Source organism: Rhinolophus sinicus, chromosome 6 (genome assembly GCF_057876585.1).
Source record: "Rhinolophus sinicus isolate RSI-liver-muscle chromosome 6, RSI-T2T, whole genome shotgun sequence".
Classification (NCBI taxonomy): Eukaryota; Metazoa; Chordata; class Mammalia; order Chiroptera; family Rhinolophidae; genus Rhinolophus; species Rhinolophus sinicus.
Window position 1 is genome coordinate 66,458,930 of NC_142506.1, and position 26,779 is coordinate 66,485,708.

At 35.9% G+C, this 26,779-nt stretch overlaps 2 protein-coding genes across 10 annotated transcripts in view; both read left to right on the plus strand.

Annotated features, from left to right (window-relative positions):
• LOC141567937 (complement factor H-like) overlaps nucleotides 1-26,675 on the plus strand; it is a 46,037-nt gene extending 19,362 nt beyond the window's left edge. For 7 of the 9 annotated variants that reach the window (XM_088799163.1, XM_088799169.1, XM_088799168.1 and 4 more), the window contains 9 exons: nucleotides 69-248; nucleotides 2,023-2,199; nucleotides 6,060-6,236; nucleotides 6,408-6,614; nucleotides 7,291-7,464; nucleotides 8,142-8,318; nucleotides 9,349-9,522; nucleotides 10,960-11,142; nucleotides 11,600-12,016. In XM_088799163.1, the coding sequence (XP_088655289.1) occupies nucleotides 69-248; nucleotides 2,023-2,199; nucleotides 6,060-6,236; nucleotides 6,408-6,614; nucleotides 7,291-7,464; nucleotides 8,142-8,318; nucleotides 9,349-9,522; nucleotides 10,960-11,142; nucleotides 11,600-11,808 (1,658 nt within the window). In that variant the 3' untranslated portion in view covers nucleotides 11,809-12,016. Of the gene's footprint in view, nucleotides 1-68; nucleotides 249-2,022; nucleotides 2,200-6,059; nucleotides 6,237-6,407; nucleotides 6,615-7,290; nucleotides 7,465-8,141; nucleotides 8,319-9,348; nucleotides 9,523-10,959; nucleotides 11,143-11,599; nucleotides 12,017-26,588 lie in introns of those variants that run through there. The other 2 variants (XM_088799165.1, XM_088799164.1) reach the window with 2 other exon arrangements.
• LOC148758190 (complement factor H-related protein 3-like) lies at nucleotides 13,730-26,612 on the plus strand. Its single transcript, XM_088799175.1, is given in 6 exon segments — nucleotides 13,730-18,740; nucleotides 20,635-20,678; nucleotides 20,680-20,833; nucleotides 21,265-21,438; nucleotides 23,248-23,430; nucleotides 25,960-26,612. Coding segments are annotated over 6 exon segments (741 nt in total). The 5' UTR covers nucleotides 13,730-18,682; the 3' UTR covers nucleotides 26,088-26,612.
• Nucleotides 26,676-26,779: the final 104 nt, after the last annotated feature.

Here is a 26,779-nt window from a genome sequence, read left to right on the forward strand (position 1 = left end):
TGTGTATCATCACATAAGCACATAAATTCAAATTTAAAGGTTAACCTGTGTTTGTGAAATTTTCACAGAGGAGAACAGCACCTGTGGAGACGTACCTGAACTTGCTCATGGCTATGTGGTATCCCCTGCGGCTCCCTATCACCATGGAGATTCAGTAGAGTTCAATTGCCGTGAAGCATTCACAATGATTGGAGAAAGATCAGTTACGTGTATCAGGGGAAGATGGACCCAGCCTCCTCGGTGCATTGGTGAGAATACATTTCTCAGATTGATGTTCAATAACATTTAATATTTTTATTGTAAAACTCTATTTGCAACCATATCTTTGAAATTCTGGAGATATTCTTTAAAATGGCAGGTCATAAGTTATAGTGAATCCAAACATCTGTTGTTTGTAGTTTAATATGTGTCTGCAGAGGAAAAAATAGAAAGTAACAGAATTTTATGAATCTGTCCCTGATATTAACATTGTTTATAAGTATAAAGCTAATTTGTACTCAAAGATGGACAAAATTTTCTCCTCTCAATGTTTATTTTGTACCTCCGTCTAGTCTAGTTTTTCACTCTTCTCAAGATGTTTATTTTCTCCTAACAAACAAAGAAGTCCTTTCAGACACCATTCCATCACAGCACGTACTGACAATAACCACCACTCCACCTTTTGACTACAAGTCTTCTTTCAGTTACCATCCCTTGAAGAATATTCGCTTTTGTCTCCCTCAATGCTCTGGGCCAGTCCTGAAAATAGGACTAGTTCTCAAGCCTCTGGTCTGTTTTGAATTAGTCCACTTTTTTTTTTAAAGGTTGTACTACAAAATCATTACTGTTCTTTGTCTAAATACTTGAATTTTCTTTGTTCTGTTCGTCCTCACTTAGCTCTGATCATTAACAAATTATTAACAAATATTACCTAGAGCCTCCACTGATGTTTTGTCAAATTCAACAAGTATTTCCACCTGCACTGAATTTTTGAAATATGGTAGCTCTGTAAAAAGTTCCAAGGTCTATGTAACTCATAGTGGAGCCAGCAAAAATTTATTATATTTGCATTATAATGGATTGAGATTATAGGGTGATAGCCATATAAAATACTTCTCAAGGATCCTAAGACTATATATGTATATAAAAGACATCATGACTCAGTTAGTTTCTTATTCTGTGTTTTGGTCATCATGCAAAGGATCTGTTTTAATATTCACATTTTATTCACACTACATCTTAGATCAACTTTCTTATCAACTTACATTAATTTTACTGAAAGACTATAATTATACTAGCTCATATAGTCTCTCCACAGATAATTGTTTTTATTTTAACATTTTACGATTTGGGATTAAAAACAATGTGGAGAAACATATGGATGTGGTCATTGGCACAGATTTCAAAAGGGACCTATTTAGTCACGTGATGACTCTTCAGTATGTATAACGTCCATTAAGTGCTGCTCTGATGCTCTTGAGTCCCCAAAGTACGAAAGTTGACAATCATATTCTTTTACTCATGTGTGGGATGTAAAACTGAAAGCAAGGAAAGACCAAGAAAACAAATAAACAAAAACCAGACACAGACAACAGTTTAGTGATTACAGAGGGAGGGGGATGTTAGAAGAGGCTTAAAGGGGGTTACATATGGTAACGGAAGGAGAACTGACTCTGGGTGGTGAACACACAATACAATATATAGCTGATGTATTACAGAATTGTACACCTGAAACCTATGTAATTTACTAACCAGTGTCACCCCCAATAAATTTAATGAAAATGTTTAAAATATACAATTAGTTATTAAATTCAAAAATGTCTTCATGATGGATATTTTCTATGAAATTTCATGACTGTAGATAGGACTATGTCCATACAGAATAGCCCATCTCATGCAACATGATCAGGGATAGCTTTGTTGGTGGAATTTCTAGGCATACATTCTAATTTCATTGTTCTATTGATTTTGTAGCTATTTTTTGTATTATATGGTTTTATTATTATCATTAGTTTTTTTCATGGTAATATTTTCAATTTATAGAAACAGATGAACGTAAGAAGTGTAAATTATCAAAGGCAATTTCACGGGAGACAAACCTATCAGATAATGATGACTATACCCATAATATGATCGTAACTTACACATGTAGAGGAAAATCAGAACACAGACACTCAATCTGCAAAAATGGAGAATGGGATCCCGAAGTAACCTGCACAGGTAAGCTGTTTATAACATTTTCAAAATTTATTTCTTCCTACTTTGTAAAAAGAGTCTCGTTGTGTCTTTTAAAATATTTTAAACTGTTTATTACTACAAGTAATTTTCAAGCTGCAATGTAATTTAGAAAGCAACAAGAAGACTGTTTCTAAATAATAATTGTGTCCTATGCATTAGTCAGCTATATAACAAACCACCCAGAAATGTGGTGGCTGTAAGTTAATATCTGGGCAGTAGGTGTCCTCTTACTGTTGGGATCCCATTTGCTTCCAATTTCTTATATTACAAATGTGCCTGTGCCTATAGCTGTTATGTGTGTATCTAGTATCTATGTAAGTATCTACCTGTCCATCTGTCTCTCTAGGTATCTATCTATGTATGTGCATAACTAGTCATCCATTTATCTATTTGTTTCTCTATATCTACCTTGAAAACTCAGAGTCACGTCACCACCAATTCCGATAGCATGGGGTTCATTCTTCTCCAACTGGAGAGCACCTTGACTCACTCACCTCAACATTTTTACCAATTTCCTCCGGCCTACAATATACAGAAAGTAGTTTCATACAAATACAAAAACAAATCTACTGTCTACAATTCCACTCATCTTTAGATCGTCTTAAAGGCAACAAGTAATATTTACAGGCAGTGAAGTACAAGTGCTTGTCTACATTTTCTTCTTGAAGCTTTATAGGTTTAGCATTAATATTTAGATATATGTCTATCTTCTATTAATTAAGTGTGGTGTGAAATAGGGAATGAAGTCCTTTTTTGTATGTGAACATCCAATTATTCTACTACTGTGGGTGAGAAAGACTGTCAAATGAAAATCAATTGACTATGGAAGTGATGGTTTATTTCTGGCCCCTCTATTTGGTCCATTTATTCATTTATCTATCCTTATGCCTGCCACGTATCCTTCATAATTATAGCTTCATACTAAGTCTTGAAGTCCGATACATTTTCTCCAATTATGCTCCTCCTATTCAAGATTTTTAAAATCATTCTGTTGTTGTCTTTAATATAGAAATTTCAGGGAAAGCTTATCAATTTCTATACAATATCAGCTTATATAATAAAAGAAATGGCATGTATAATGATATATAAATTAAGAATTGACATATTAGCCACATTGAGTTTTCAAACCATAAACATTATCTCTTCAATTATTTATTTATGCTTCTATTTTCCCAACAATAATTTAAGGGTAGATAATTTACTATTCTAAAATTGTATTTATATTTTGTATTTTTAATATTAACATGCAATTTTTCATAATTATGTTTTCCCAATTTTTCTGCACGTATAAAGTCATCCACTCGATTTTTGTGTATGATTTTATACTCTGAAACTGTACTATTATGTCATTCATTTTAGGTGCTATTTTGTAGATCTGTTACAATTTTCCTTAAGCAAGTGGGTCATTGCGAATACAGTATTTTATTTCTGCCAGTCCCTTTTTATTTTTGATATTTTGTTTGTTTGTGTTATGGCACTCATGAGGCCCTTCAATGAACTATTGAAAGGAAGTGATGAAAACAAACATCTTTATCCTCTTCCTGACCACTGGATAGCGTATTCAGCATCTTACCACAAGTATAATGTTAGTTGAGGATTTTTCTAGATGCCCTTTATCAGATTAGAGGAATTTCCTTCTCTTCCCACTTAGCTGAGTAAGGACTTTCATTATCAACTGCTGCTGAATATTTTTAAATGCTCTTTATGCATTTATTCATAGGATAATATGTGTTTTTTAATTCTGTTAATACAGTGAATTACATATATAAATTTTTATTGCTGAATAAATCTCATTCCTATACTTGGTAGTGATATGTTATTCTTTCTCAATTTCTATGTACTGTTTTTGCTGATATATTTTTAAGAATTTTTGCTTCTATATTCATGGAGGATATTAGTCTACAATTACTTTTCCTTGCAATGTCTCTGCCAGGTTTTGCTATCAGTGATATGATGGCCTCATAAAAACCCACTGAGAGGTGTTCTCTGCCCCACTGTGTCTGAAAGTACATGTGTGATATCATTACACATAATGTTATTGTATTATGACAGAATTCACCTATGAAGGCATCTGATAGGTAGTTTGATGTTTATTTGGAAGGTTTTCTTGATGAACAATTCAATTTCTTTAATAGGCGGTGGTCTATTCAAATTTTCTCTGCTGTCAATGTAAGGAAGTTGTATTTTTGAAGAAATAGCTCCATTTAACCCAATTTATCAATTGGCTGGTTTTCTATTGGTTAATAGTCACAGTCTTCACTCTCCCTCTTGCCTCTGCAGTATCTTCTCTGGTGTCACTCCTTTCATACTGAGGTTGATACTTGTTTCTCTCAAGTACCCGATCATTCTTCATAGGGTGTTGTTTGGTTTTGTTTTGTTTTTACATTTTACGAATATTTTGAAAAAACCATTTTAAGCACTGTTAATATTCTCCATTTCCTCTCTTTTCTATTTTTTAGCTTAATTAGCATTCACTATTTCAGCAAGCTTTATTAATTTTCTGTTTTTCTTTCCTATTTTGCTTTCTCAATTTTTTCAATTTTCTCCTCTCTCTGGACTTATGGTTTCCTTCCTTCTGAATATTTTGATTTTCATTTTACTCTCTTCTCACTTTTTAATGTAGAAAATTAAAACATGGGTTTAAACCATCCTACTTTTAAAATAGAAATCTTACGTAAAACTCCATTTTTTTTCTTCTAAGTGCTTAGCTGTGTCTCAAAATATTTCACTTCCATTTTACTTTAAGTCAGTGTGACATATTTTCTGCTACACCATGTGATTTCTCCTTTACCCTGTCACTTACATAGAAGTCTTTTATTCAATTTCCAAATATTTATTTTCCTTTACCACTTTTATTGTGGAATCATTAGTATATAAAGAACTACACATGTTCAATGTGCACAATTGATGAATATCCTGTGTTTGCATAATTTATTCTTATTGATTCTAATGTAATTCACTTGTCAGAGCTTGTACTGGGTAAGATTTCAGCATTTTGAAATTTATTCATGTTTCTGTTTTTGTACCACACATTTTCCATCTTTTCGATGGTTCCATTTTAATATGAAAGCAGATGTAGACTCTAGTTTTCAGTCCTACTGAAAAAATTTCACATTTGTGTTAAAATTTTCGATGTCTTTTTTAAAATTTTGTCTGGCTGTCCTATTAGAATCCGAAGCCTATCAGTATTAACTAGAATTGTGGAATTGGATATGTATTTTTTTAGTTCTGTTCATCTTCGCTTTGCCTATTTGAAATATTTTAGATACATATATAACTGCTTTGTGCTTGTGAATTAATTTTTATGATTATAAAATAATTCTTTATAACATTTGTAATACTCCTTGTCTTACAATCTTTGTTGTCCTATTTTAATAGAATCAATAAACTTAAAACGGTGGATCATTTCCACGTGATAATGGAATTCCAAACAAATTTCAGTTAAAAAGTCCTTAAACCCCTCTCCAAATTGAAAGCAAAAATAATAAAATTAGAGACCTACAGACCTTATTCATTCAGCTCACAAATATGGAAAGCTGAAAAACTGCTTTGTCAATCATTTACCAAAAAGCAATAGTTTAAATAAAATGGCAATGACTGCAGTGCACATTGAAATCTGTGAGATACAGCAAAAGTGTAGATATTTATAGCTTTAAAACAAGCGTAATAGAACAAAGAACAAAATGAAAGCAAAATAGAAGACATACACCCAAAGAACATAAAAAAGACCATTGCATTATAATTTGGTCTTTTAGGATACGTTATCACTGACATTTCTGTTTACTGAATTGTCCTTTTAACTTACGACTTTTCATCAAGAAATGTAATTTTAATATTTTTAGAAGTACGAAGATGTCCACCTCCACCACAGATTCCCAAAACTGAAAACATGACAACTACAGTGAATTATCAGGATGGTGAAAAAGTATCTATTCTGTGTCAAGAAAACTCTCTCATTCAGGGACCAGAAGAAATTGAGTGCAAGGATGGAATATGGCAGTCGATTCCACGCTGTGTTGGTCAGTGGTCCTCACCTGCTATCATCTTCTTCCTAAGGAGGGTAAAACTCCCTGTGCTTTGAGTAAAGGAGCCGAATGTAGAGTTCAAAATCCCAAGTAGCATTTGATTTTATTTCGCAATTGAAACATTTATCTCTGTGCTTGATTCTTTGATCTCTGTTCTTCATATAGACAAACTTCCATGTTCTCAGCCACCTCACATCGAACATGGAACCGTGAAATCATCTATCTCTTCAGAAGGAGAAGAAAAAGATGAACCCCACACTTACACACATGGCACCAAATTAAATTACATTTGTGAAGATGGTTTCAGGATATCTGCTGAAGATGGGATAACATGCCACATGGGAACATGGACTTCTCCACCTCGGTGTATAGGTAAGGACAGCGTGCAAACTAAAATTCCATTTTTGGTGCAAGTCATTAAAATAACCATTGTCTTCAAAGTCATGAGACATAATTCTTTAGCATTCTGAATATATAAAACCATTTATATATTTTTACATAAATTACCAAACTATTTGCATGACTGTATCAATCCTATTTTTAGTAGTTGGCTCATTATGAAATCACTTGTAGTTCTAGTATTTTTTATACTAAAGGCTGTGTAGTGAAATTAAACCTACGTATTCATGTAGGTATATTTATTCAATTCCTACCTATTCATAATGGTAGTAAATGGTTCACCACTAGGTATTTAAAAAACATTTATCTTCTTCTTACAATGTTCCTTCTGATTTCTTGCAATATATGGCACTTTTCCTTAAGATGATTACCTCTCAGTGTGTTTCCCTTCATTACTGATCATTGGCTATAGCAGCATTGATAGTTCCACTCATAAATATGTTGATACATTTATTCTCGAGTTCTTAGTCAAGTTAGTTGGTCGCACACCACAGTGGTGGTCTCAGGAAACATTTGTGCACCTTCTCTGTAATATATTAGCTCCTGTGTGGTCATTTCATTTCAAAACAAGTACTATGTCTGACAACCAGTATATAAGATTGATTTCAGAGTTAGTACAATATGCAGTCACTCTTTCTTCTTTTTTTAGGACTTCCTTGTGGACCACCGCCTTTGATTGGGAATGGTGCTATAACTAATAAGTTGAACAGTTACCGGTATGGAGCAGAAGTGACGTACAGGTGTTCCAAAGGATTTGAGATTGATGGACCTCCATCTGTAAAATGTATCGGAGAAAGATGGTCCCGTCCACCAGAATGCATAAGTATAGTGTATTTCATTTATTCTGAGGCTGACAAATATCTTTAATTCAGAATATTAATGACACCAATATGAGTCCAGAGTTTAACACGGGAATTCTGCGGAGCTCTGGGTTCTGGAAGAGAATTAATTAGTCCTAGTAGTCAGAAAAGTTCAATGACATGAACCAGAATATCTCATTGTGACATCTCCTTTTGTGCACTTTCGACGTGCTCTGAGGAACATTCTCAGGTTTCTCATCTCTCATCCTGTATCACCAATCTCATTGTTATCAATTTACTGTTGGTTTCTCAGATGTAGCCTTATAAACAAATCATTTCTAACATATTTGACATGATTGTGGAAACAGATTTTGACAGAAGCAAATGGTAACAATGTGTCATAACGCAGGAGGGCTGTATGGGCAAGTAAGAATGGGAGTGGAAGAAGTTTGGTCTCAAGCGCTACCTGCATCCATATCTCTCCAGGCTTTGATATCACTGCTCCCTTGTTACACTTCTGATAAATGCAGAATCAGTCCATGTCATTAAGTCAACACTGCTAACATTTTCACGTTAAAGGAAAACCATTGTACAGCATTCAGTGGTTTAATATGTGCCTAACTATTATTCCTACTATAATCATTGGCCATTGGGTATTTTTAATGGTTTTCTGAACAAATGTATACTGTTTTCCTTTCAGAAGTTGAATGTACTGACACACCCACGGTTGGTAATGCCAGACTCGTGAGTAACCAGAAGAAATCATATAGTTCAGGAGAAGAACTGACTTATGAATGTGACAAATATTACCAAATGGAGGGATCCAATATTGTGCAGTGTATTAAGGGCAAATGGATAGGGGAACCAACATGCAGAGGTAAGGTGATGACATTTTAAAATTTATTTGTTAAATTGCTTCTAGCACTATTGAAAAGCAGACATAGTTATGTTTTAGGCCAAGTCAAAGAACGTTTATGCCTCCAGGAAAGGGATGGCACGTGTACACTATCGTTAGTCTCCTCGCCCCTTCGTTCTCAGAGTGCGGTCCAGGGACAGCTGGCACTACATCTTCTGGGATGTTGATAGAAATGCAAATGCAAGTTCACAGGTACATTCAGACTCAGAGTCAAAGACTCGACGTATGTGCCCGAGACTTGTAACAATTCCAAAAAGAGTCCACCCGCACCTCAGTTTGGGAACCCTCACCATAGCCGATTATGACTTCATATCTCCCTGAACCTCTCTGAGGAATTACACTTGCCTCACGGTGGTGCCTTAAACATTGCCCCCTCCGCAGAATCACTGCAGTGTTTTTATCAATTACACATTTATTTTTTTCTTATGTTTTCACAACTCATATTTTTTGGGTCCATTGACCATACATCATCTTCCTTCAACAACGGTGCTCATCAAAATGTGTTACTTCTTGACTTTTCTCTAAGGAAGTGTGTAATTGGGTTTATTTTTGTAAGAGCATAAAATTACAATTCAATTGTACATGACAATTGAAAACTAAATTTTCTTGTCAAATAATCTCTTTATTATGAGTTTCTTGTGGTTGTACATTCATTTTGAATTTATGTAATGTATAATATTTATTTTATTAAACTCAAAGAAAAATGTCCAGGAAGAATGTCATTTTTGTAGTCCTCAAAGATGTTTTTTAAACTCTAGAGGGGATGGAAGAGTAATTTAATGTACAGAAGCTTAAATCTTTAAAAAAAAATGTATTGTTTATCTCCTTTTCTCAATTTTCCATGTAAATTTAGAAAATTGTTATTTTTTCATGACAGATTACCCATTGATTTTAAAGCTCCCTTGAAATAATGCATATATCGGAATTCCTTTTGTTCATTTGCATTCAAAATGGTCGTTACATTAGACAAATGTTCTTTCTTCCTATTCAGATGTTTCCTGTGCGAATCCTCCCGCAGTGGAAAATGCTCGACTAGTAGATGAGATGCCTAAGTATCTACCGGGCGACACCGTACATTATGAGTGCATCGGGCCTCTGACCCTATTTGGGAACGGAGAAGTGATGTGTTTAAATGGAACCTGGACGGAACCACCTCAGTGCAAAGGTGAAGCATCTTACTTCTCTTCCCTAATTTTGGAGAATTCATTAGGGACAAAGTATGTTGATATAAATACATAGTGAAGTACTTTCTATGCAGTAAAAAATTTTAGTGCAATAAAATGATGGTGCTTAAAGTCCAATTCTTTTTATGGGCTGATTGAAAAATATGGTCTATTGGCCAAGACATGGAAACAACCAAAATGTCCTTCGATAGATGAATGGATAAAGAAGTTGTGGTATATATACACAATGGAATACTATTCGGCAGTAAGAAAAGATGATATAGGAACATTTGTGACAACATGGATGGACCTTGAGAGAGTAATGCTGAGCGAAATAAGTCAGACAGAAAAAGCAGAGAACCATGTGATTTCACTGATATGTGGTATATGAACCAAAAACAACAAAAGAACAAGACAAACAAATGAGAAACAGAAACTCATAGACACAGACAATAGTTTAGTGGTTACCAGAGGGTAAGGGGGGTGGGGGGTGGGGGGTGGGAGATGAGGGTAAGGGGGATCGAATATATGGTGATGGAAGAAGAACTGACTCTGGGTGATGAACACACAATGGGATTTATAGATGATGTAATACAGAATTGTACACCTGAAATCTATGTAATTTTAGTAACAATTGTCAGCCCAATAAATTTAATAAAATTAACAAAAAAAAAAAAAAGAAAAATATGGTCTATTGATATTACGAAAGCATCAACCAGAGTAGAATATTGGAATCATGGAACGTTCCCCATCTTAAGCATTAAGACACTCAGTTTTTCCCGAGGAAAAACTATATTAAAGGCACCTTAAGTCCGTTTGGCAGACCTATGGAATTCCACTTTGAGACCTGGACTAGCTGGGGCGGACAATAGAATGGGATATAAATTTGGGGTTCTTCAGCATATGGATTATACTTAAAGGTGGGATGCTGGCTGATCTCACCCAGGCAATTGGTATATATAGAAAAAAATTCTGAGAACCTGGCATGGGGCACTCCAGGGTTTAGGGTTCAGGAAACACGGGGTACCAACAAAGGATATATGGTATTATCCATTTAAACTTCGGCATGGTGTATATTTTTCCCAGTGTTTTACTTTGAGCCTTCCTATGTTTTCAAGTATGAAGTGAGTTTTCTGCAGACCACAAATACCAGGGTCTTGTTCAATTAAAAACTGGGCAGAGGACATGAGCAGAAACTTCTCCTAAGAAGAATACAAACGGCCAAGAGATATATGAAAACAATGAACATATTTGTTAATGTTTCACATGCGCTTTCATGTGGGGTGATTCTCAGTGTGATTAAAATTGCTTCAATGAGTCTTTTCTGTCATCAGAAATCACAAGTCTTCATATTACATGTTTTGCTATGTTTTCATTTGCTTATGTTAACCTGTGTTCCTCTTTGGTCTCTCAATAAATCAAATAATATCTTTTCTTAGACTCTAAACGAAAATGTGGGGTCCCTCCATCTATTCAAAATGGAGACATCACCACATTCCCAGCAGCAGAATATGCTCCAGGGTCATCAGTTGAATACCAATGCCAGTACTTGTATGAACTTCAGGGAAACAAGCAGATAACATGTAGAGATGGAAAGTGGTCAGAACCACCAAGATGCTTAGGTGAGTACTTCGATGTTCTCGTGGGTTCTGAGATAATCAGTGTAATGAGTGTGATGTTTTCCTGTTTATAATCAAGTTTTGATGAATTAATATACAACAGTTCTACCGATGGCTTGTCTACCAAATATGCATATGTGAAGAAATAATTTAAAAATTCTTAATTAAGCAACAACAGCAAAAGGGATTCTTTAATAACAGCTCTTTCTATGATAATTGACATTACAAATGTTTGATTATGACAATTCATTCTCACACATTAAACATGGTTCCTCAGTTTTACATAATTACTTGTGTGTAATGATTCATATGTAAATGATGGATTCTCAATAAGGTTTTCTTGAAAAGGTTTGAGAAGGAATTCCTTGCCAAATATAGAGGATTCTGTCTGAAAGTCTGAAAATCTGCGGAAAATGTTTGTATTCTACTTAATGTTCTCTGTTCATTTTTTTACCTTCAGATGCATGTGCAATATCAGAAGAAATTATGGAAAAACATAATATACAGTTTAAATGGAGTTATGAGAAAAAGCTTTATTCTAGAACAGATGATACTGTTGAATTTGCGTGTAAAAGGGGGTATCGTGAACACTCACCAAAGTCTGCATTTCGAGCACGCTGTCGGGAAGGGAAACTGGAGTATCCCACTTGTGTGAGAAGACGGCGCTAGAACGAAGTCATGAAATTATACTATGCACACTTATTTAGAATTTTTGTTATTCCAATTCTTCTCAATTTCTTTCAAGCATTGAAAAATCAGAAATCTTTTATTCATAAATCAGAATTTGTGTAAATATTATATGGAGGATGTGATATAATCTGGGAGAGCAATCTATCACTTCTAAAAAGCATCTCATTAAATTGTGACAAACCAAAAATCTGTGTGTTATTCATAAAACATCTACGGGCAGAAATTAGATGCCGTCACTTGAGAGCCTGCCACCAACCACCATTCTCCAAACTCTCTCAGAGCTTCCTCCATAACTTCGGAGGTGTTCTGAGGCTCTTACACCAGAGGAAATGGAAATAAAGGCTTGTCTCCATCTTCCAAATAGTATCACTGCACAAACACATAAAACTCAAACTACGTCATCCCTGTTAGCCACAAGATGTAAAAGCTTATTACTTAGTTTTGCTTATCTCTCAATAGCTAAATATACCCCAAAATGATGAAATACATGACGTACAAGATGTCCATTCACCAACATCATAATTCACATAAATCATAAAAAAGAATTAGAATCTCATTGGTGCATACCTATTATAACACTGATGTGAAAAGTGATCAGAATACAGTATCAAGTGTGAACATACACCCACATCCACACAATATGCTTTGAACAATGAATAACTGTGCATAGAACAAAGATTGGCAGGAAGTACAATAAAACATTATAACTGTAGCTGAACTTAAAGAAAATCGTGGTAAGAATTGGTGTTCAATTCCTATATGTTTACCTGTTTTTTCACCTTTTCCTGTCCTTAACGGATATCACTTTTGAAGCACAGGACTCTGTTAATTTAAAATAAATATATACAGAAAGTAAGGTAATATCTGTCAAGAACTACAAAGAACCTAATAACACTTTCATAATTTTGCTGGTTTAAACGGTTTTGGAAAGATTCAAACACAAGTGTCCAAAATATGATTTCTATGCTCATACATTTCGAACACATAATTAAAATCAGTTTACTAAACATTTTTAATTTCTACGAAAAGATGTAAACTTTAAGTTGAAAATTAATACATAAATAACCTAAAAGTAATTTACAGTGGTACCTTGTTATTTCCTGTGGCAGCAAATCAAGTGGCATTCCTAAAATGAGAAAACTGGCTGTGACCAAGGAGCCATTTTATGCAAATCTGGATCAGAGGTGACAGCCAGGATTCTCACGTGTAAAGGAACATTGCTACAATTGGTAAGTTCTTTGGTACTGACGTTAACATTTGAACATACACTATGTCTGCAAAACCTTTCACTTAATAGTTGTGGCATCTATGACACTTGCCTATAATCAATTATTACACTGTTGGGTACAAAATATTCATTTTTAAGATCAATTCTATCATTTTTTTCTGTGTTTATAAAATGTCACTCTTGTATAAAGATGAATGTGAATTTACAGGCTCTGTTTAAAGTTTCACCTAAAAAGCTATGGTAAATCTTTATTTTTGCCCTTTCATTTCTGTTTTATTGTTATTTATTTATTTATTTATTTATTTATTTATTTATTTATTTGGAGTAAGGACTTACAGGAAGGACCTTCCATAATAATCTTAAAGAGTTTCTATTTCTAAATTTTATGTGTGTCAGCAGGGATTCATAAAGTTTCATTTATTCCATTTGTCACAATCAGTTACATTCATCGCGATGTTGGAAGCTCGGCTTATCCCACATTTAGCTAATGGGTGCTACCTGAACTGGATTCTCATTGCTTTGAATATATCCCCTTTAGTCTTTCAGCATTCCTCTTCTTTGTAGCACAACGCCATATTCCAGGCTCATTGTACACTTATCCTGGCCAACACCCATAATCATATACCTTTTCAACAATTTCTGGTTATGGGGGGTTTTGGAGCTTTTCGTTTTTTGGTGTTTTTTTTTTTTTTTTTTTTTGAAGAATAGTGTTTAGAACCCAAGAATTGTGTGCTAGTGGTGCTGGATGGGGGTGTTCAATAGTGTTGAAATGTCTTTACTTCTAGGGTCTTCCGGTTGTCAGATCTTTGAAGTAGAAATGAAATTTAAAATTCATTAGTGCTTATTGGATATTAAACTTCAAGCTTCATAATGCAGCATTAAAAAACAACTCTGAAATACATTTTCTCTTCCTCTTCTCTATGCTTACATTTCAATTTTCATGAAGATAACATCAAAATTAATGCAAACTTTACTGTTAGCAGCTAAACTACTGAGTGAAGGTTAAAACAGCCTTGCATTCATTTTGCCCCAGGATGTTTGACACTGAGTGTCAGTACTCTCCTCAAAAGTGACTTGAACTAATTCTTATCTCTGGTTGGCTCGCTCACCAAATTAATGGAGTTTTACATATGGTTGTATTAGTATATTTTTCAATTGTTGATTTGGCTGCATCTTCCTCTTTTAGTTTGACCTTTGCTTTTGTTTGTTTGTTTATGAAGAACACCAACATGTTTTAAAAGTTGAAGTGATGCGAGAAGGTTCTATGCAGGATGGACTTACTGCCATCATACTTGGTCCCTCATTTAATAAAGGTATAATTTTATCAGTTTCTGATTTATCTATCCCTTGCTGTTTCCATTGAGAATGTATCTCACTGAGCCTTCTGCTGTTTTCCTATCAGGATAATGAGTGCTATGATGAATATACTTAGGTGGGCATACTGTCAAGATGAACTGCCAGACGTAAAATGAATGGATCACCAGGCAATTTCATAGCTATGTCTACTTCTTTTCCAAAGAATTCTGTATCTTATTCTGTGCTATCCTAATGGGCCTCCCTTTTTTGGTTTGCCAACTGAGGAAGTTGTCAACCTTTCAGATTTTTTTCTGTTTCTAGATAATAAATGGTATTGCTATATCGTTTTAATGTGTATTTTCTTATTATAAATGTGGTTGTTTGCATTTAAGATATCTAATGACCATTTGCTTGGAATTTTTTCTCTTAATTTTCTATTTAAGATACTGGTCCCCTTTTCCTATTATTGTTCCTTAGTTAGAATTCATAAGATTATCACTTTCCACATTTCTGTGATAGGAATTCCATATATTGTCCAAGTTGTTATTTGGCTTTTGAGTTCATGTTAATTTATCTAAGCAGACATTTTGAATGATGTGCTCTTATAATTACTACTTATTTTATTTACTCCAGTTCTGAGTCATAGTTTTAAACGTTCTGTTCTTAACAAATGCTCCCACAGTTTTTGTGCTGAATGTGTGGGGTTTCTTTTCTTATGTGGAGATCTCTACAACTAAAGAGTGTGGGAGTATGAATTTTATTTTTCAGAATGACTCTCCAGTATCTAAGCATATTAAAAACACTGTCTTTTGCTAGAGTCGTTTAAAATCCATCTTTATCATATAACAGTTTCTTTGTGTGTGTTTCCCTTTCTATACTTTCTACTATAATCCACTTTCTATCCGTCCACTCTGGGGCAGCACCAACTATACCATTGTAAAGGCCTCTTGAATATAATACGCGGTGGGGCTAGCTGTCGCCTAAGTGTCTCCTTGTTTTTAGAGCTTTTTGGCTGTTGTCCTCTGTCTCTAGGAACTTTAGAAAGAACTTGTCGAAATCAAAATAAAAGCTATGGGTCTGTGCATTGTGTGCTCTGCTTGGTTGAAGACCACTTGTGGTCTTTAATTCAGAAATTCATCTTAACAGGAAACTAATCGATGTTTCTGGCAAAAGTTATCTCAGACTTGCTGAAAGCTTAAGGGTGTAAAATACAGCTTGTCCTGTCGGATAGGATCAGGAGACCTGGCAGCCATCTAGCTCTATACTTCATGTCCCCATATGATACCTGAGTAACAAGGAAATGAAACCCTGTGTCACTGAGGGAGTCATCTCGAGTTGGACACGTCAAGTCCCATAAGGGTCTGTATCTCTCAAAAACAACAAACTAATAAAAAACTAGAGCAGAACTTCAAGGATCTGGAAAGGATAACAATGATATAGAAATCATGATACTCAAAACCCAAAAGCTATCGCTGTCCCCCAAGGGTTATCAATGTGAGCCTGTGTTTCTTCAAGCACACATGACATTTTGTACTTACCAGTTTTCTAAAGAGATAGTATTATAAGAAGTTCGATTCTGGGTTCTTTTCCTTTGAAATAAAGAAGAAGGGGATTTGTGAAAACTTTCTCAGTAAATTTGTAGTATACACAAATGTGTTTATGAACTTAAGAATTATTGACAATGCTGCTGAGACTTCCGCTGCTTTTCTTTTTGGACCAGTGTACATTTGCATTCTTCAGAAAGAATAATGCACTGTTTTCCTCAGACGTTCTTTGTACATTTCTGAGCAACAGGAAGCGTCAATGCATTGGTTCCCCTTTTTGTGGAATGAGGGGAATTATGATGGAAAAGTCCAAGCGAAGCCAACAGAACTGCCTCCAACAAATAAATAGTAAAGTAAAATCAATACTTTGACTGCTGATGGATTTCAAGACTGGAAAGATTCCGGGAGGAGGGATGGTTCCCACTAACTCCCCATCAACTTGCCTGTGTGGCTTGTACAGCAAACAGATACACATTGGAGCTGACAGTGGATGCCTGTAACAGTAACCAGATGCTCCAAGTGCACCTGTTTACCTGATGTTGTGTCATTGATCAGCAAGTTGAACCAGCCCTTGTAATATCTTAGGACACGCTGGGGTGCAGCTCTTCGTCTGGTGAATGCTGCTTTCTCTATACTTGTCAGTGAAGAGCAGCCAAAGCAGTTTTCTTCTGGTTGGAAGGTCATTGGGACACCTTCACCACCCTACCTCCGGAGTCTATCAACAATGCAGCCCTAGGTCATCACTAGTTTGCAGCGACTTGACTCACCTTTCCCGTTACGAGGAAACACTCTGGTCCATTCCACTGGTGATATTATGCTCATTGGACCCACGGAATAAGAATGGCAGCCGCTCTAGTCTCACTGGTAAGATGTTCGCAGGTCTGGTGATAGAAATATAATAAATTCAGCAACTATTCAGGGTCCTTGTACCTCAGGGAGATTTCTAGGGATTGGGGATGTGGGGTAGGTTGGGATAGCCCTTTTAGCTGAAACACACACACACACACACACACACACACGCACACACACGCATACACACTTCCCCACAACCTAAAGATCCAAAGTACAACCCCTAGTGGGTCTCCTTAGATTTGGGAGGCAACATAGCCCTCATTTGAGGACGCTCCTCTAGCCCATGTATTAATGGTCCCCAGAAGCTACTGGTGTAAGTGAGGCACAAAACAAGAGGAGACTTTGTCACAGGTCCAGGCCGCCATGCAAGAGGCTCTGCCACTTGGGCCATATGACCCAGCAGATCCCACGGTGCTGCAGAGTCAGTGATGGAAATGAAGGGTGTTTGGAGCCTTCCCCAGACCCCTGTGGGTGAGTCACAGACCTGTGGGCCTTATGGATTTGGGAGCTTTGGCCTCTACTGGGCCTTCGCCCAGACTGAAGACTTGACACAGCCCAAGGTTTCATTTTGTTTACTTTACCCAAATCCAGCTGTTACCTCACCATTTCCTGGAGGAAACTTCCCCCACTGAATGATGTGTGGTGGTGGGTATGTCTGGTGTCACTGATTTCCACGGAAAACATGCTTATCTTTATAACAGTTCCACATTGTGATAAATAGAATAACTTTATTATAAATTTAGATATCCTGAATTATAAGTAATCCATTTTGTTCTTTTTCAGGATTGCATTCCACATGAATGTTTGAATGATGTCAGTTATTTTTTAGGTAAATAAGAGAATTTTTCTTGGGTCATATTCAAAGCATAAATTGATTGGGGAGAATTGGCATCTTAATGATGGTGAGTTTCTAATCCATAAGCATCAATGACTTCTTCTTTCACTTGCCTTTTAAATTTTTTCTCAGCAATATTTTGCAATTTTCAGAGTACATATGTTCAAATATTTTGTCAAGTTTATTCCTTGATATTTTAAGTTTTTTTCATATTTATAAAGAATAATGTTGTGTTTTAACATTTCATTTTCCACAGTTTGTTCCCAATATAAAGAAAATCCCTTTGTGTATTAGCTCTAGTTCATCTTTTCTGTGGAAGCCTTAAAGTGTTTCTAAATGACAAATTCATAGTAAATCTTTTCTTACCATTTTCATGCCTTCTTTTACCCTTACCTTTGTGAATTTGGTATCACCTGGATTCATTTCTTATTATTATCATTATTATTATTATCATGGTCATTATCAAATGGTTTTCATATTCTGTGGTAAGTCTCTTTTGAATTTTGTTTTATCTGATGTTACCATAACCACTCCACCTTGTGTTTGCTGAGTTCATACAAAGTTTACATTTTTCTCCTTTTTGCTTTCAACCTGTCATGTTTTTACATTTAAATGGCTCTCTTTGGAAATAGCATATAATTGGGTTTTCCTTAATCCAATTCTACTTTATCTTATTTATCATTGGCCTATTAAACTTATATCAATATTTAGTACTGACGGATTAATTTACACCATTTGCCGATTGGTTTTATTCGTCCCATCTATTCTTCAGGGTCCTTACTTCCATTCATTTACATTAATATCAAGTGTTTTGCATTTATTTTATACATTCATTGTTTACTAGTTTTCAGTTTTTTAGTAGTTGGATGAGCACTTACAGTAGACATCTTGGCCATCACATTAGTAGTTGATCATTAATGGGGACTGAGGGCTTTAGTAAAACTCATCGAACTTTGAAATTTACAAAGTGACCTCAATAAAGTAGCTTCCTGACAGAGCCCTTAAATCCAGAATCACGCTTGATACCTGCTGTGCAGCGGACTTAAGCCCCACTCAGCACGACTGGAACTTGTCCTGGGACCATTGGGAAGAGCGGACATGCTGCTGCTGATCAGTGTCATCCTCACCCTGGGGGTGTCCTGGGCTCACGCACAAGGTGAGTGGAAACTACTCAATATTCAAGTTCCTTCTTAAGTGTAACTTACCTCTTCCATTTGTCTTTATTTTTTGAATGAATCAACTGGTACAAATAATCTGTATTATCAGATGTGGGATAACTATCACCTATTCACCTAGGGGAAAACAAAAGCAATTGTTTCCTGTCTTCTGAGTTCCACAGCGTGAACAGCCAGTCCTATTGCTTAGGGAGACGTGAATAGGCTCATGAACACTTGACATGAAAATGTGTCGCAGAAAAGCTTGAGTATTTGGGGGAGTCTTATTTGTAGCACAGAAAACTTTGGAGAGCGATGGAATTCTTCATAATCTTACATATGGCGATGATTTTACAGGTTCTTATGTCAAAACTTATCAAATCCTACATTTTAAATATATTCAGTTTACTGTGTTTTAATTTTACGTTTATAAAGCTCTTAAAGGTCATTAATATCACTAAATTATTAATATTTAACAAAATTAGTAATATGCAACAGACATATTGCTGTTAATAAAAATGTTATATATTCTTAATTTCCAGTGTAATCTCACTATATTTTAATTTGTAATCTGAGACCATGGACAAATGTTGAAAAATGTGAAAGTTTTTTAAAAATCACTTCTGTAATTAAATAAACGAATTCTTCATTATGAGTTTCTGTCTGTCATTTTAGTTTATAATCCAGTCCTCTCATTTTCCAGTTATCTTAACTGGACACTCTAATGAGTTTTATGGCATCCCATTAAATACCAGATATGAGTATAATATGCATCATTGTACGTTTTTCATTTCATAAAATGTTGCATGTGCGGTTTTGTACATTATGTAATTGGGGTCATTTCCTTCGCTAACAGTAACACCTCAAGAAAGATTTCAGAGATCCCCATTGAAAGCTCCCCACACCCCAGCTCCCCCATAAGAACGACTTGTGCATCCATCACCTCAGATTCCCCTGGGTCTGGAGTTTGGGAGTGGCTTAGCTGCCAAGGTCAGAGGCAGGCTCTTGAGTCAGGACGTGGCCTCGGTGGCCATCATGGAGGGCGGCTGCCAGGACGGCTCCTTCCTGGGCTTTTGGCAGCAGCCTCAGGGCCTAACCCCACAGGTCTCCATAGGATGCTTGACTGGCGTCTCGATTCCCAAGGGCCAGTGATCTGAGAGAGACGAGGAAGCCTCCACACCTCTCGTGACCTGGTCACACTGTCACCTCAGCCACACGTGGTCTAGAAGAGAGTCACTGAGTCCAGTACAGGCAGGTGGAGGGAAGTTAGGCTCCCTTTTAGGAGGGAGGATGTTGAAGATGCTGGAACTTTCTAAAACCATCACCTGTCACAAAATGACACTCAATTCAATGGGATATTTTATTTCCAGGGATGTTTCTTTAGCCCCTTTCAAGTGTTTTCTGTCCCGACAATCATATTCCTTTTCTTTATCCATCACAGTTCATTGCAAAGGTGGCCCACACAGTGGATATTCCATGAATCAGAAATGTAATGACACAAGTTATAGGTCAGTGGCCTTAGTGTTATATCAGGGCCCAAGTCCAAATGAAGTTTGAAAGTATGATACCCTTGAAGAGGTTTATCACCATGAGACAAACCTCCACATGCAGAACAATATGAGGGAAGGGTTATTTATTTAGATAATATTGACATGTAACATTGTATTAGTTTCAGGTGCAAAACATAATGGTTCAATATTTGTATGTATTGTGAATTGATCACAAAAGAAATCTCATTTACGGCATCTGAATTTTATAACTTTTGATTATATCTTTTCAGTATAATTATGTTACTAAGAAAATATAACTCATAAATGAAATAGTTTGTCTCTCATTGGATTGTTATTAAGGCAAAATATTATTCATACTGTTTTTTTTGTTTGGTTTTATTGCCAGTTCAACCCTGTCCTTTTCCTGAAATAAAACATGGAGGCCTATATCAGCCATGAAAATAGACATAAACCATACTTCCCAGCAGCTGTAGGAAAGTGGTATGATCATTCCTATAATGACAACTTTGTGACTTACTCACGATCAACCTGGGATTACATTACTTGCACAGGAAAAGGATGGTCGCCAGCAGTGCCCTGCAGCAGTATGTACACCTCTTTATAATAGTGCGTGTGTAAATATTTCTAAGAGAGGAGAGTGGAAAACACACAGGAGAACACAAGGAAGCCTTGTGTGATGAAAACAAGGTCAAGGGCTGAGTTCTATGAGCAAGTGACCAATATTGGTTCTCCTTTTATGAGGAGTCTTCATTAATATAACATACAAGATAAAAATAGAGACTTGATGAGAATATCTATTTCATTTACACATATTTTAATTATACAAACTACAAATAAGTGATATTGAGTATTGATTTTTCTATTTAAAAAACATTTGGCGGTAACTTAATTTTTCTTATGCTATATGTTATATTTTGATGCTTTTGCATTGTAATTTAAATATTGTAAAGATAACTTTTAATTTACTATCTTGAACAAATTTATGAGTTTTTCATTTACATTTTGTAATTCTTAGGAAAATGCATCTTCAGTTATATGGTACATGGATGTACCCCAAATTCTGAAGAATATTTCCAAGGTGAATCTGTAAGAGTTGACTGCCATCCCAGCTACAGCCTTCCCAATGAGCAGACCTCAATGACATGTACAGAGAATGGCTGGTCCCCTCCTCCGACATGCATCCGTGTCAGTAAGTAAACTTGTCTGAGATCCCAGGATGTCTATGATTTTCTAAGACTCACCTGCAATAACTGTGGCAAAATGTTCGTGGCAGCTTCTTCTGCCAGTGCACCTGTTTGCTTTTATTCTTCCAAGTGTGTGAGTGGATACACTGAACTCCAGATGCGAATGTTGAAAAATAAATGAGCCTACTGATGGACCTTAATAAAAAAAAAAAAGAAAGGAAAAAAAAACCCAGCACATGATGATAAAGTGGATCCATGTAGGAATAACGTGACATCAGCCTGGGGCTCAGTCACGGTTTCTATTGTCCTGGCACAAAGAGCACCGAAGTTGACAGTCACCATGGATAGAGCATCCCTGTGGGAGCCCGTGGATCTAGCAGAGAAGTTTCAGCACAGCATCACAGGAAAAGCGACCAAGATTGGAGGCCATGAAGCAGCAAGAGGGACAGGGCCGCTACCTGAGTTACCTCCCCTAGGCGCACATCTTGGGGTTGGGGGTTGCTGGCCTTCATTTCGTTTTGGAAGGCTTAGTGGGTTATGGGTCTTCTTGACCCCTTCAAGGCTCTTAACTAAACTTTACTATGGCTGGTCTAGGAGCCTTTACTCTAAGACTAGTTTATTCAGAATCCGGATGAGTGAGGCCTCTTCTGGTCTCTGTACTAAGGACTGGTGTTTAAAGAGGTCATTCCACCTGATCAAATCGGGATGTTTTCCAGGGTTGTGTGTGCTCTGGAAATCTTTGAATTTGTGGGGTGCTTCCTCTGGCAGTTACCCGTTCTCATGGGGTTGTGTCCTGCACCGTAGTGTGATATATTCAGCCAAAGACTCTAGTGATTTCTGTGCAGATCTGTTAAGCTTATGTTTCATTCCAGTTTCTTCCTCTGGTTTTCTAAGTTCAATTTCTAGTGCTGTCCACTTCTGTGAGATCACTGACTTTTGTGTACTTTATTCAGCATACTCTGGTATGCCAAGGGTTTTCTCCTCCGCTGTTGTAGTCTCGAAAAAAAACCCAAATAAAGGCACTTTGAGGGTAGAGCTCACATCATTTGCCTCTATCCCTCCAGAATTTTCATTAGGCCCTTGGTGTTTCCCCAAGCCTCACAAGGTTATTTTCATGCATTGAATTCGGTTTCCTCATTGTTTATGGAGGGAACTTACTGTTTCTCAACTCTTCTTGCCTGGTATTTATCAGTTTGGTAAATTTCTTCAGTGAACCACCTTAACTATGTACATTCTCTCTAGTGTTTGTTTCTAATTCAGTTCTACTCATATTTTTATTTTTCGAAATTTGATTTTTTTTCCAGCTGTAATGGGGTATAACTGACCGATAGGAATTACGTACGTTTAAGGTGTACAGCTTGCTATTTTGTTATGTGTATATGTTGTGATCACGCGAATTACCATATCCGTCAGCTCACATAGTTAACTTTTTTCCTTATGATGAGAACACATAAGATCTAGCTTGAGGATATTTAAAGCAAAACACAGGAAGGAATCCATTACTAGGAGAGTTTTGGGTAGCTGGAGGATTCCAGGTCCATCAGATACACAGGTTTCTAGCAATTTCTAACCAGGGATTCTGAGTATTTTAAATCTTGCTTTGCTCTTTTAAAAAGTTTAATAAAGCACTTGATTTAATACGTTTGGAAACTCAGAGCTTATCTTCTCTGACCCAAGACCTTGGATGATTCGGTTTTTCCAGGTTTTCATTTACAAATGATTCCCTATTTTCTATATGGTTATGTTGTTTGAGTTCTTATGAAAATGTTGGTTGAATACATGCTTATCTTTTCCTTATGCTCCCTACCTTTTAGGAACATGTTCAAAATCGGACCTGGAAATTCCAAATGGATTTATTTCTAAATTTGATCCTACATATCCTGTACATAAACGAGTACAATATAAGTGCAAACAAGGATATGTGACACCAGATGGTCACACCACTGGGTCGATTACATGTCAGCAAAATGGATGGTTGGCTCAGCCCACATGCATTAGTAAGTCATTCACGATGTTAGTGTTCGTTGTCCTGGTGACCAGTGAACAAAAATTTCCTTTATCTGAATTATTTTTGGGTGTGTTTGGGGGCGGGGTAGGCTGAGGTGGTTTCATTTGAAGAGATACAGAATGTTGAGAAAATATAGATAATTTTTTGTCTGTTAAGATTAATTGCTAGTGGGGGGGAAAGTCAGTCCATCTTTCAGTTTAAGTTCTTGCCACAGTGCAGCATCCAGTGACTTAGTAACTAGTAAGGAGCCTTTTGTGGCTGCGGGTGTAAACTCATTTGTTTTTAGCTGAGACGTGTTGCCTGTTGTACCTGTTTTTAGGTGATCAGACTTTTATGTCCTAGTGTTTGTTCCTACACATAAAAGTTATGTTTTTCAGGGAAGGTACGGGTTCACAAAGCATCATGTTGGAATATAATCCCTGTGTAATTTATATGCTGGAATATGTCACCTGTGGAATTCATATGTCAGATATTGAAGCCTGGGGCTCTTCTGAAAAGTCCTTTCCTTAGAAAACCTACACAGATTCCTCGTTAGGGGGACAGAGAAGCGCTTCCAGACAGAACAGATCGCCCTTTGCTGAGCGGGGTCCCCGTCCCACGGCCCTGAAGTTCATGGAGATTTTCTAAGAGCTGTTTGCTCAGGTCACCTTATTGAACCCAAAGCTGTGCAGTGAGATTTTTGACTCACTTTTGTTGGATATTTAAATTATCCATTTTAACGTTTTGTATTTTGTTTCTTCCTTTTAATGTTTTTTTACGTACCAATGGGTGTTAGCCAAGTTAAAAAGGATAAAAAATGTCTCCATGTCAAACTCATTTTATACTAAATTGTGTTCAGTTATCCAGTATAAACTCTTATTAGGGAAGATAAAATATCTATTATAATTTTTTCTACTATATTTTAGCTTAATTTTTTTAAAGATTTATGCTAGCTGACCTGTGGGCTGTAAGGATTTTGGAGCTTTGGCCTTTACTGGGCCTTCGCCCAAACTGAAGACTTGACACAGGCCAAGGTTTCATTTTACTTTTCCCGAATCCAACTGTTACCTCAGCATTTACTGGAGAAAACACTCCCCACTGAATGATGTGTGTGGGTGTGTTTGTCTGGTGTCACTGATTTGCACGGAAAATATGCAGATCTTTATGACAGTTCCACATTGTGATAAATAGAATAACTTAAAAACGATAAAAAATGTCTCTATATTAAACTCATTTTATAGTAAATTGTGATCGATTACCCATTATACACTCTTATTAAGGAAGAGAAAATGCATTATCATTTTTACCTGCATAGTTCTGCTTCTTTAAAAGCTTTGAGCAAGCTGCCTACATAACACATTATAAAATGAGGTAAATTATTTAAACTTTTATGAACATCACTGTAGTATAGAGTTAGATACTATTTTTTAGCATTTTACTTTCTCGTATTAATTACAAATGTAAAACTCATTCTACATTCAATCTTGAAGTGTATAAAATAATACGCAGCCATTAGGAAAATATTTGGAAAATATTCACACCTCAATGCAAAGCAGAGCATCTTATTTCTCTTCCCTAGTTTTAGAGAATATATTAGGGACAAAATATGTTGATATAAATGCATAGTGAAATAGTTTCTGTGCAGTAAAGAATTTTAATACACATAAAATGATGGTGCTTAAAACCCAATTCTTTTTATGGACTGATTAAAAAATATAGTCTATTGACATTATGAAAGCTTCAACCAGAGTAGAGTAGTTAGAATCATGGAACATTCCCCATCTTATGCATCAGGACACTTAGTTTTTCCCGAGGAATAAATATAGTAAAGACACCTTAAGTCCGTTTGGCAGACCTATGGAATTCCACTTTGAGACCTGGACTAGCTGGGACGGATCAGAGAACGGGATATAAATTTCGGGTTCTTCAGCATATAGATTATATTTAAAGATGGGATGCTAGCTGATCTCACCCAGGGAATTAGTGTATATGGAAAAAAATTCTGAGAACCTGGTCATGGGTCATTCCAAGGTTTAGGGTTCAGAAAACACGGGGCACCAACAAAGGAAATATGGTATTATCCACTTAAACTTTGGCCTGGTGCATATTTTTCCCAGTGTTTTACTTTGAGCCTACCTATGTTTTCAAGTATGAAGTGAGTTTTCTACAGACAGCATATAGTAGGGTCTTGTTAATTAAAAAAAAAAAAAAAAAAAACAGAGGACATGAATAGAAACTTCTCCTAAGAAGAATACAAACAACCGAAAGATATATGAAAATAATGGTCAACTTCATTAGCTATTAAGGAAACGCAAATCAAAACCACAAGACAGCTCAGTGTAAGTGATTAAAATTGCTTCAATGAGTCTTTTCTGATATCAGATTCTCAGTGTAAGTGATTAAAATTGCTTCAATGAGTCTTTTCTGATATCAGAAATCACAAGTCTTCATATTACATGTTTTGCTATGTTTTCATTTGCTTATGTTAACCTGTGTTTTTCTTTGGTCTCTCAATAAATCAAATAATATCATATTTTAGAGTGTAAAGGAAAATGTGGGCCCCCTCCACCTATGAAAAATGGAGACATCACCACATTCCCATTGGCAAAATATGCTCCAGGGTCATCAGTTAGATACCAATGCCAGTTCTTGTATGAACGTCAGTAGAAATGGAAAGTGGTCAGAACCACCAAAATGCTTAGGTGAGTACTTTGATGTTCTCGTGGGTTCTGAGAAAATCAGTGTAATGAGCGTGATGTTTTCCTGTTTATAATCAAATTTTGATGAATTAATATACAATAATTCTACCGATTGCTTGTCTACCAAATATGCAAATAGGAAGAAATAAAGTTTAAAAATTCTTAATCAAGCAACAACAGCAATAAGATATTCTTTAATAACAGCTCTTTCTATGATAATTGACATTATGAATGTTTGATTCTGACTGTTAATTATCACACATTAAACATAGTTCCTAATTTTTACATCATTACTTGTGTGAAATGATTCATATGTAAATGATGGATTTTCAATAAGTTTGTTTGGAAAAAGGTTTTGAGAAGAAATTCCTTGCCAAATATAGAGGATTCTATCTGAAAATCTGAATATCTGTAGAAAATGTTTGTATTCTACTTAATGTTCTATGTTCATTTTTTTTTTTACCTTCAGATGCATGTGTAATATCAGAAGAAATTATGGAAAAACATAATATACATTTTAAATAGACTTATGAGAAAAAACTTTATTCTAGAACAGATGATATCATTGAATTTGTGTGTAAAACTAGGTATCGTATACAGTCACCACATTCTGCATTTTGAGCAATCTATCAGGAAGGGAAAGTGGAGTATCCCAGTTGT